General features: G+C 32.5%; 1 protein-coding gene across 4 annotated transcripts; it reads right to left on the minus strand.

Moving 5' to 3' along the window:
* Positions 1-1114: 1114 nt before the first annotated feature.
* Positions 1115-11856, minus strand: LOC120084486 (TBC1 domain family member 15-like). 4 transcript variants are annotated; one of them, XM_039040281.1, is made up of 12 exons: positions 11534-11856; positions 10641-10751; positions 10241-10336; positions 9528-9631; positions 7944-8179; positions 6783-6905; positions 6502-6590; positions 5405-5510; positions 4051-4148; positions 1823-2074; positions 1629-1712; positions 1115-1363 (listed from the first exon to the last, which is right to left on the minus strand). In XM_039040281.1, exons 2-12 carry the CDS (start codon positions 10734-10736, stop codon positions 1352-1354), a joined length of 1296 nt encoding a protein of 431 aa, XP_038896209.1. In that variant the 5' UTR covers positions 10737-10751; positions 11534-11856; the 3' UTR covers positions 1115-1351. The 4 variants fall into 4 exon arrangements, with proteins under 4 accessions (XP_038896209.1, XP_038896206.1, XP_038896208.1 ...); XM_039040278.1 differs by having other exon boundaries at positions 10641-10783; XM_039040280.1 differs by having other exon boundaries at positions 10641-10787.

Genomic DNA, 11856 nt, shown 5'->3' on the forward strand with positions numbered 1-11856 from the left:
TTCTTCTTTAGTCCCTTATTTCAGTTTGTGTTGCAAAACGAGAGCAAGAGAGCTAGATAGTGAGATAGAGTGAAAGCGAGACAACAAAAAAATCGAGGAATAGAGGAGGTTGAAAGAGATGACAGCGAAGCAATGAGTACGAGAGAGCGAGAGAGCAAGAAAGAGAGAAAATCAAGAGAAAAAGGAGATTGAAAGAGTGAGTAGAGCGAGAGAGCAAAGAGCAAAGAGCAAGAGGGAAAACTAATATGCATGTTTGAAGTTCCAATTTGATCATTTCACCCGAATATGATATTAGCAAATAGTCACAAAAACCTCAAATTTAAAAGATAGGACAATTTTCATTTCCTCCACCAATTTTAAATCATCCATCCGGTGAACCCAAACAAGGGAGGTTAAGGACAATGAAAGAAAAAATTGCAGTTCTCAACTGCCATCTATGAGAGGAGGGAGGAAAGCAAGGAAGAAGAGAGGGAAAGAGAAACTAAAAAGTAAGCAAATATTTTTTGAAAATTTTATAAAATATATTTTATTTGGAAACTAAAAAATGTATATTTTTTAATAAAAAATAATTATTTTAAATGGTAAAACTTCTAAAAATATTTTCAAGTATAGCAAAATGACAATCTATTAATGATAAACTACAATAGACTTTTATCACCGAACAATAAACCACAATAGACTTGAAAGTGATAGAAGTCTATCACAATCTATCACTGATAGACATTGACATTTTGCTATATTTATAAATAAATAGACTTATTTTTCAATTATCACATCAATTTCAATTAGATAATTAATGAAAATTTAGATGGAAATGCGTCAAACTCCAAGGTTAAATTTATTATTATTTTTCTTAGAGGTCGAAGTTAAAATGTTGAACTTAAAATTTAGTGACTACCTGAAATTTTAGAGGGCTTCACAGATAGGAAAGAATTCACGCTTTTGGTTTTAAGAAAAAGGCAATGAAGAAATTTATATTCAAAAGTCCTACAAGTCTATGTAAAATAGTAAGGTGTCAAAAAATCTTCTACCCTTTAAAATATATTATTTTTTACCATATATATATATATATATAAATGCAATAAAGTAATGAAGCAATAATAGAATCCAAAGATGAATCAAGACTTAAAGAAAGAGAGATCAATATCCAAAGGGCTAAAAGTCATCACAATACATAAACATCTCACATATATACAAAGCAAACTTAGAATTTTCCCACCATTTCCTTGGAATGATAAATGGAAATAGAATGGAAATTCATGAAATTTAACTGTGGTGGAAAAATCGAACCCATTGCTGAAGTAACAATTATCTGGGTCCTTTTGTACCATTTGAGGCTCAGCATCATTCGTCAGTTCTTCATCTGGAATATAAACCATTAAAAGCCTTTGAATAGTGAATGAATTAACCCACCATTTTGTTTTATTTATATTTATTTTCTTTTTTATACTTAAAATCTCATTTTAGCTTCTAAACTTTCAAGCTTATTACATGTTGGTCCATCTATTTAAGATAGTATCTTTTCGTCTTTGAACTTCTAACAAATAATCATCCAAACAAATTGAACCCTTTTTTCACTGATGAAGATTTCATAGCTAACTCAAGTGAAATTCTCCACGAATTCATACCTTGCTCAAGTACTTCTTATGTAATTTTAACGCCTCATTACATGCTTTTTTGGCATCCAGATTTCCAGTTACATCACCCAGGATCTAGAGCCAAAATCATGAATCCAACATTAAAAAGAAACATCCACAATAATCCTATCATGAACGGTATGATAACGATTAGGATAAAGAAAAGAAGAGTACGTCTTACTTACGTTTACCACATCATCCAAACCTTTGGCTTCCTTGAGAATTCGCTTATTTTTGGTCTCAAGTACACTTGCAACTAGAAAAACTGGAAGTGGAAGTTGCTGGTCATTGGATCCCATCTTCACATTTTTCCTCTCAAATTTTCCATATTGTTTTAGCTGTTTGTCGTTCCCAGTGGATCCCGCTCCTCCCTTTGAAGCAGATCCTGACTCATAGGATATGAACATGTTTGGATTGTATTCCATGGCCCACATCATCTGAAACCAGTCTATATTACTGTATCAGTTAAACAAATTTTAATATATACATACCAAAAATCTTCTTAGTCGATATCCATATTGATCAAAAAGTTCATTTGATCCCTTTCCACTTTACTATTTTTCAATCATACCATTTCCATTGGTAAATGTTCACTAGTCGAAGATAAACTAATGTGACATGACATTGACCGAGATGGTAGATATTTAGAGGAGAAATTAAATTACTTAAGAGAGGAAAATTTTGAATAAGTAATACAGAGTTCCTCGTTCATTTTTTTAAAATGAGCTTGTAAATTTGAAAGGTTGAATACTATTTTTGCAACATTTTATCAATATTTATAGCTACCACTTTTTATTTCGTGTTTCTAGAGGTTAATTTTCTTGTAAGGAGTGTTTGGGCCTGGAGTGCAGATTTGAGGTTTAAGTCTAGAGTTAATATGTTGGGGTTAGAAAGTCTATGTTTGGGGGTGTAGAGTTGTGAAGATGAAGCTCCTTGATAAATATGTAAACTTCAATAGTGAACACTATTGAAGACTTGAAGTTGGTGGAGTTGAGTTATTTAACACTGACTTATGAAGTCGGTAGGCAAAACCCTCTTAAAAAATTGTAAAGTTAATAGTTTTGAAAAAAAAATCATTTAATATCAACCTGCAAGTTAATATTTCAAATTCAATCAATGTAGTAAGAATAATATAACAATTATTAACAATGAATTAATGATTGCTAATCAAAAGTTCAAAACTAGACATGGTTAACTAAAAAAGAAAATTGATTTATTGTTATTAATATTTGATTTCATTTAGAATGACTTTAGAGTGGAAGTGATCCAAGCGGAAGAGTTAGGTCGTAAAAATTAATTTGGAGAAGGCATATGATAACATTGGTTTGGATTTCTAATTGGTGGTCCTTAAACCTCCCAACAACTGTCTAGTCTAGTAAAGATTGGAGATTGTCTAATTGGTAATAAGGAAGTGACAGCCGTCCTAAAGAAATTAATTCAGGTTAACTTAGACCAGAAATGGTATGTCAAATACAAGGCTTTTAGAGTTACTAAATGGAAAACACAGGAATTATAGAAGTAGATTTCTGGGGCTTGAAAAAGGAGATCCTTTTTCTCCTTTCCTTGTTGTTTTGATGGGAATGTACCAATGGTTTTATTGAGGGATTCTGCGTGGGTAAAACTAGGATTCATATTTCTCATTTTCAATTAGTGAATGACACAATAATGTTTTACGAAGATGGTCCCAAAAAACACTTGAAAATACGTTTAGAGGCATAAAGATTGAAAGGTCAACTTGAAAAATCAGTGACTTATGGAAGGATGATTGGACTTCTCCATTTAATTTAAACTCTAATGGAATTCTGAATAAAGAATCTTCTTTGGTGATTTCTTTTCACAAAAAGAATGCTCAGTGTTTACAGCCAAATTAATGCGAGCATAGGTTGGAAAGAAACAATAGATTACAAGACAATAAATAAAAAAAACAGGAACAAGGTTTGGAGTTATGTTAGCCAGACTTCATTGTTTACTTGGTGTTTTAAACTCGAGGTTTGAACTTTATAACATGTCTATAATCAATCTAGATTGGGTTCACCACTATAGGTTGGCTTAGCAAATGTTGAAGTGGTAATGGGACAGGGAGGAAATGAGTTCAAACTCCATAGCAACCATCTATCTAAGACATTAAAATCTTATGAATGTGTTGACAGTCAAATGTTGTAGTCATAAGATTGTTTTATAAGATTAGTCAAGATGCATGTAACTAAGCTGGCTTTAATATCGTGTTTGCTCTGGTAGTATGCATCTTTTTCATTATTTCAATGATTGGTTTCCAATTATTTCTAAAGAATATTATCTCGTTATTAAGAAGTGGTCCCAACAAATATTTTTCAGGATTACATGTTTGCAGCATTTCACATCAAGAAGTCTAAACCACATTTCCTATCAAACTCATCAAATAAAAACTCTTTACCTCCCAAAGATATAAACTGTCCACAAAGGAGAACTCTCTGCGAAAAAGCACCATCAACATCCGAAATGCAAACAAATACTCTCCACCATCTAACTCCTCTGCAAATATGAAAGTATAATCTTCTGTAACATAATCTTTAAGATCAAACCCAAAAGGAACCACGAAACATGAGAGTAGTACGGACAAAAATCTTGTGAGTGGACAAGAAATTGATATTTGGTACTTTATGAGAAATATAAATATGTTGTATTTTATTTCAACTCCCAAATCAACTTTTGGAATTAGATACATTGAGCTAAATCAAATCTTTTCCAAAAAAAAAAAAAAAAAATCTGTCAGAAAATGAAAAGGCATGGTGAATGATGAAAGCTTCACCTTCAAGGTTTTAGGATGAGTATTCATCAATATAATTAGAATACTGCACCAAATATAGTGCATTTAACAATTTATTAAGCACTTTCAACAATCAACTATTGGAAAGATGAAAAAAATATATATATATACTACCATATGAAAATAAGTACTCTGGCCAACGCCTAGTGGACAGACTTGACTTGACCAAATTTTTGTACCAGCCAGACTATCGGGGTCCTTGGATGTGTTTCTCAATTGTAGTGTTTTCAGGTGAAGTATTTTTTATTTTTTTTCCCTACTTCAAGAATCAGTTGTCTCTAAAGATCGAAGTTGGTTAAAGTAACACCAACTTTTACATTGAAGTATATATATATGGTTAAGTTACAAATTTGATCCTTATGGTTTAAAAATTTTCAATTTAGTCTTTCATTTGGATTTTGTTTTCCGTTTGGTCAAATCTCACAAATTATCCCTATCATTACCATATTGACACCTTTTAATAAATGGCAATAAGCTAATGGTTCCTATATTGCTAATTGTGGTAGTTGACTTTATTAGGATTTATGTTAAAAATAGAAAAAGAAATAGTTTTGATGCCTTATCAAACCATAGGGACCAAACTGAACATTTTAAAAATCATAAAAACCAATTTTAAACTGTTCAAACATCACGACTAAATTGAAACTTATAGAACTACAAGGACCATTGACATGGTGCATTATAAGGAACTCAGCATACATTTTCCAAATTCAGAGAATGGTCACGGCCATGATATAAAGAGAGAAATTGCAAATAATTAATTTTAACCTGACATTTGATGTTGCATATAAAATTGGAAGTTTGGAACAGAGAAGAAAAAAAAAACAAGAGAGAAGAAGCGGACGAAGAAGAAGAAGAAGAAGAAAGCACTCCTGTTGTATTTTGGTAAACGACATATACAAAAAACCGCAGTATCTGGGTCCTACGACTAAAAGATGATTTTGAAAAGAAAAATTCATACCAAGATGCTGATGGAGCTTAGGATCAACAATTTTAATTACTTGTGATAACGTACTCAGCTGAGACTGCACTCCTATTGTACCAGTATTGCACCTAAAGTTTTCTCTCTGCCATTAGGGAGAGAGGAGGAGAACAGAGTATGAGAACTGTGAACTGGAAAAAAGATCTTGTAAATAATAGATTATAGAATTTACAACATTGAGCATTTCATTATGGTTAGGAACTGAAACTTTGCTCTCCCCTGTTATGAATCTTTAGTTATATTCTGACGACAGTTCATGGTTAAATTATAAATTTTAGTCATTCTGCTGACTTTTACTTGAACAGGGATTTGTCCTAAAGGTTGTACAACTGCATCCCTAAGTTTAAAAAAGCTTTACACACTCAACTTTCGAGGATAAGCATATTTAATTTCTGTACTTGAAAAAAAATAATTTGTCATGATTGTGTCTACTCTTGTATTTTAGTTTTCAACAAGTAATTGAACTTTTAATTTTACATCTTACAAGTCTTTGTCAATGCTAGTTTAGTGAAGCTTGCATAGCACATTAAATAATTATGCTAAAAATGAGCCCATAACATGATCCCTATGGTAGGGAATATACCGCCTAGTATCTTGATAATATTTGTCCAAGTAAATTTCCACTTCAATCCTTATCGTTTGAATTTAATTACAATATGGTCTTCATACAATAATTTTAAAATTGGTAATTCGGTCCCTATGGTTTGGTTCAACCTCACATATCATCCAAAAATGTGTTTTATCCCATTGAAAGACCCGCCTATTTCCTTCCATTTTTTTATTCAACCCCAACCCTTATACAGTCCACTATTACTACCAGCAAAATGAAAAAGATTTGCAAGATTTATCTAAACTATGAGGACCAAATTAAGATTTTTAAAACCATGGAGACCCATTCGAACTAAATTGAAACGGTTAAAACCCTGACCAAATAGGAACTATGCCCAACTATAAGCCAAATTTGTAATTTAACCATATCTTTTTTCACTCAAATGTAATTTACCCATATTATTATCACCAACATAGGATGTTTCAAAAAAAAATTATCACCAACATAAGAAGATAATAGTGCACACCAGTCTTCGCATTGCATGATCAAAACACCAAAAAGCATCTGCTTCATTTTCGAGTAGAATTATAATTGGTGAGCAAATATCATTCATCCCTGCCAACAAATTGAATCCATCAGAACTTCAAATTGGAATATGTATATCGTAAGAATTTGAATGAGTGGAACTGTTATGTAACTTTCATATGATAAAAGAAAATTTGGATAATGCCTTGTAAAGTACTTTTTTATTTTAAAAACTCTGTCTTGCTTCAGAAAAACTAATAAAAACTGGGAAGGGAGACCTGCCTTGCATATAACCAACTTCACCGTCAATCCAAGCATAAACTGCAAGAATATCCCAAAGCTTTGCCTGATTAGCTTCATTCTCATAATATACAAGAGCTCGATCTGTGCGAACTACATCCAAACCTGCAAGCCAAATTCTATAGCTTGAGTTAAGCACAACTCGTCAAAAACATGAGGTAATAAAACCATTGGTAAAATATGGCATACAATGCTTGAAAGAAAAAAAAACTGGAACCTCAGACAATTATCCATTTTTCCCTTAAAAGGGGAAATCAGTAGCCCACAGCCACAGTTGAAGCCCCTTCTTGTAAAGGGTGATCTCCTTTTTGTAGGCTCGGTTTTTGTATGTCCGTGCATTCTTTCACTTTTTCTCAATGAAAGTCATTGTTTTCATTAAAAACAAAAAACTCTGGTACACAGACAGAAGTACATTTAAATCTCACCTAAAATGCCAAACATATCGTGGTGTTGAGGTCAGCACATATACAGATGAAACAGCACTAGGGTGTGGTGTTTAATTTATATCAATATGTTACATCTCTGAGTACGCTTTGATAGATTAACTCTTCCAAATACATGAAACATGAAGAAAATGTACTTCACTAAAAAAATAAATAAATAAATAAAAAGGAAGTCGATTGAATATTTGTTTTCCTTTAAACCTTTGGGGGATTGCGATTACAGCAAATTTTCACTTTCGTTGTTTAAGGTGGGGCATTACAGTGTATAAATGGACTCTCTCAAACTAGCTTTTTTCCTTCTGAATGGTTTTCCCGTGTAGCCTATAAATGAGGTTTTTTCCTTTTTAACTTCTCCTTTTTTTTCCAAAGGGACGCATCCATGAGTCTATCACGCAACCATCATGAATCCTAAATAATAATAACGATGGAAGAAGCAGACATTCCCTTTTGCATGTTGGACACGCCACACACACTCCCAGAGCGTGACTGGGCACGTCCATGTCCATGTTTCCAAGTTTATACTCAATACCCTCTAATTACTTTTCAAGTATCAAAATATTTCTCAATTTCTATTCTTGATGAGAGAATCAAAGACCCAGTATCCCAGTATGAATATATTTACAAAAAGATAAGAATCAATATAAACAAATCAAACCACCTTATTTATTAGAACATATACGACCGTGAATCAAATTCTTACCTATCTGATGTAAGGTTAGCTTCCATTCAATAACTTTCTTGTCTAAAGCAGAATTGTTTGCACCCAGAGAAGAATCAGAGGATGTGCCCACGGTATCTATTTCTTGTAAATTTCTGCTTCTTTCCTCCTGTACTGGCCGTCCATCCTCAGTGACAATAGCCGTTGTAACAAACTTTCCCGAACCAATAATTGGAACCATCTTTTGACATTCATCTTTCCAGATGTCATATTGCTCCCTTAATAAAGTCAATAAATTATTTATTGAAAAAAAAAAAAAAAAAAAAAAAAAAAAAAAGGGTTCCACCCTGCTTCCTAAGATTAAAAGAGTCCATTGGTTGGTGTCCTGAGTGATCTAAAAACAAGACCTTGAAAATAAGGAATTTCGTGAAACATAGAGTTGTATTCCATGTTTTCACCATTTGTAAGAATGTACTTGGTAGTAGATTTAGAATATAAGAATACTAAAAACATGTGAATATTGTTTTAAAATTTTATATTTCTGATATAAAAAATTCAAATACAATGGAAAAACTATTTTTTGAAATACTCCCAAGCAAAAAGAAAAATCATTGGACTTGTTTGATTCAAAAAATCGGAAAACAAGAAATTAAATCAAGATACCATGAAGAAAAAGAATAATTCATTTGAAAAAAGCTACACATTATGTGGAACAAAAAATTGCACTACACTGTACAGTGTACACTAATATTTGATAATATACATACATACATACATATGCGTGTGTGTGTGTAGGAATCTATATATATGTATGTATGAATCTATATATGTATGTGTGAATATATATAAATGTGTGTGTAGAAGCATGCATGTTTTGTAATAAGCATATAGTTTTCAGTTCTACATCCAAGGAACTTGCGGATTGAGATCTGATAGTCCTTGCAAAACACTGAAATGATGGAACCTAATGCTTAATGAATGAACTACCATAAACCTGAAGAACTCAATTGAATCCAACATGATCGAGTATCATGCTCCTGATAACTTGAGGACGAGAATATATTCTTAACAGGGGGAACACATGGTTTCACGTATTCTATTTGTAATCACAATATTTTGGCTTAATGACAGAAAAAATAAATACATAAATAGGAAAAAAAAAAATTAAATATACCAAATAGTCCTTAGTCTTTTAGATAGTTCCCAATTTGTCCTTATTCTTTTGAAATTGTCAATTTTACACTTAAATTAAAAGTTCTGTAAAACTCTCTTAAATTTGTTATGAAGAAATCGGTGTCGATTTCTATTAACATGATTGGAGAGATTTATTTTAAGCTCCCTTAGTTTATGTGCTTAATCTTAGTTCTCATCAAATCAATGAGAAGCCTTGTTTTTTGTTGCATATAAAAGAAAATATTAATTTCTTAAAAACTTGTATATGTAAAAAGATACCATCATTAAATAAGGTTCAAATAAAGCAAACTTTATCAATCCCATCCCATGAGTAAGAGAAGAGAACTAAACTCAAGGTTTACAAGATAATTTGAGGGGGACAAATTCTTCCTACTATGTCTAAGTTTCTAGTTCCTAATTGTCCAAGCCGAGCATAAATGTGAAGAAATATACCTACGTTGTCGTCTGATTCCATTCCTTTCTTCAAATGTGCTATTAGGGTCATAACAACCCAACAAAAACTCCCAAACTGCACCCTTGATAGAAGGGTGAATACCCTATTAGAATGAAAAATATAATTAGTGCTAGAAATAGTTGCACAAGCCTTTTGCTACATTTTGACATATTAAATCAGCAATAACTGTGCTGAGACGATCAAGAACTTAAACTTGGTATTGGAAGATTTGAGGTTGTCCAATACAGACGACCGCCAACAAATCCAGCTGACTTTAAGTGAAATACATTAAAAAAGAGTCATGTGATTCTTCTTTACCCAAAGGATTCATAAAAGGTTTCAGTTAGCTTCAATTTCACATTCCTACATAACCCTACAAATAGGACCCAAATTACTTAAACTTGTTAAACACTGGAGGTGTCTCAGCAATGGGTATGGTAGAACTTCGAACTCAACCACGGTGAAAAAAGGTAATGAACCTAATAAAGTCCCTATCCCCAACAAGTTCAATAAAGAAAAAGCTTCTTGTTACGTTAACAATACGAAATCATCTCATTTGAACAATTAATTTAAACATAAAGAGAAAATTCAGCTAAATAAACTTTAGTGCTACAGAGCAGTTTATTGTGATAGGTGTAATACGAAGATAGATGATGTAATGATGCATACAAGGTTAAGACTATAATTGTTATCAAATAAATATATATATTACCCCACGGTGAATTCGTCTTAGCACTTTGGCTATATCCAAATGGCCATCTTTAGAAAAAGCTGCATCCCACCTTCTTGCACTGAGAGTTTTCCCTGGCTGCAACATAACAAAATAAAAACAGTTGTATACATATTACAATATGCTTGAAATAGCTGAATTCTTCATCATAAGAAAGATGAAATTCTAGGAGGGCAAACCAGCAAGAATTATGAGTGAGTTAACTGAAAACAAAACAAGCTTCCTTCTTCTTCATTTATTTTTTTTTTTGAATGAGTGAGTTAATTGGAAAAATAATTCCAGGATAACCAACTTCTAGCACAAATAGCATTCCAAAGACAAGTTTTTATTTTTTTATCATTTCCTACCTTAACTGATGAAAAGGCTTTAAAGGTTCTCATACCTTAATTTTAAAGCGGGTCTTCGGAATCTCTGCTTGGCATTCAGATCTAATTGGATAAAATGCATCCAGCTCAGTTGCGGCTGCAGTATTCGTCATAAGAATCCCAGATAGCTTCACGCAACCAAACATCCAAATCAATTAGCCTGTCTTAGCCATCCAAGTTAGTAATTCTGTTAGAATAATTATCAACTTTAAGGAAAAACCCAATTTTCATTGAGACAGAGAGGTCAACGAAAATAATTTTTTTAACAAAGAAAAAAACCAAATTACTGACAATGAAAGAAACACAAAAAATACCCACAAAAAAAAAGGTGAGAAGCTAAACAAAGGAGACCTCTAAGCTATCCAAGTACAAAAAGTTCGAATGTCTCCTTGTAACCAAATATATACGTCCTTTTCAAGTTAAAAAACATGTGGAGGTGGGAATTTGAACCTCTAACCTTTTAGACAAGCTTACGATGCCATAACCAGTTGAACTATGCTCTAAGTTAATACCAAATTCCCAGGAATTGGGTACATTTAATTCCACACTTCGAGAGCAAAAGGATGAACATCCTGTTCCATGTGCATTATGTAGCTCATAACATTTCAAAAATAAAACAACATTTTCACCACCATAAATACCCATCTCCCAAGTTCTAAACCAATGTAAAGTCCAACAATTTGACCAACTATAATCCCATCTCCTAATAAAAACCATTCAAATAACAAAATTTATGGTATTAAACTAACTCATATATTTGAATGTCAGAACAATCCTCTCAAACATGCCAGAAATCACTTCAATTGCCCAATCAAGAATGCAGTCAAAGATGAATTATAGAAAGAAATATCAAAATCAAGGTAATGATAATCCACAACCAAAACTTCAATAGCATGAATGATTTTGTTACCTTAATTACAAGCGATTACAAGATTGAAAGGAGTATGTGGGAGAATCAAAAAGGTTGGCCCGTGATTTTCTTCTTAGAAGAGGATTGAAAGAGGCAATGAATGAGAGAGAAATTGGGAAAGATTGAGGAGGCGATGGATTATGCCTATGCGAGGAATGTGGAAGACGAATCGATTTGAAATATTTATGGGTCGACGACGATTGATGAAAACGCTTTAAATCGCTGTGTTCCTTCTACTAGTTTTTGACTAATTTTAGATACTTTCTCCTCTAAATGGGTTGGACTATAAGCTCCTTCAAACTAATGAATGCTAAAAACTTCCA

Source organism: Benincasa hispida, chromosome 9, assembly GCF_009727055.1.
Source record: "Benincasa hispida cultivar B227 chromosome 9, ASM972705v1, whole genome shotgun sequence".
Classification (NCBI taxonomy): Eukaryota; Viridiplantae; Streptophyta; class Magnoliopsida; order Cucurbitales; family Cucurbitaceae; genus Benincasa; species Benincasa hispida.

Excerpts from the sequence above, each read along its gene's own strand:
- LOC120084486 (XM_039040278.1), bottom strand. The coding sequence starts at position 10,769 with ATGTTTGGTTGCGTGAAGCTATCTGGGATTCTTATGACGAATACTGCA. Across the intron at positions 5,511-6,501 it reads ATCATGCAATGCGAAGACTG|AGAGAAAACTTTAGGTGCAA; the intron begins GTGTGCACTATT and ends CCCTAATGGCAG. Across the intron at positions 1,713-1,822 it reads GTTTGGATGATGTGGTAAAC|ATCCTGGGTGATGTAACTGG; the intron begins GTAAGTAAGACG and ends TTTTGGCTCTAG.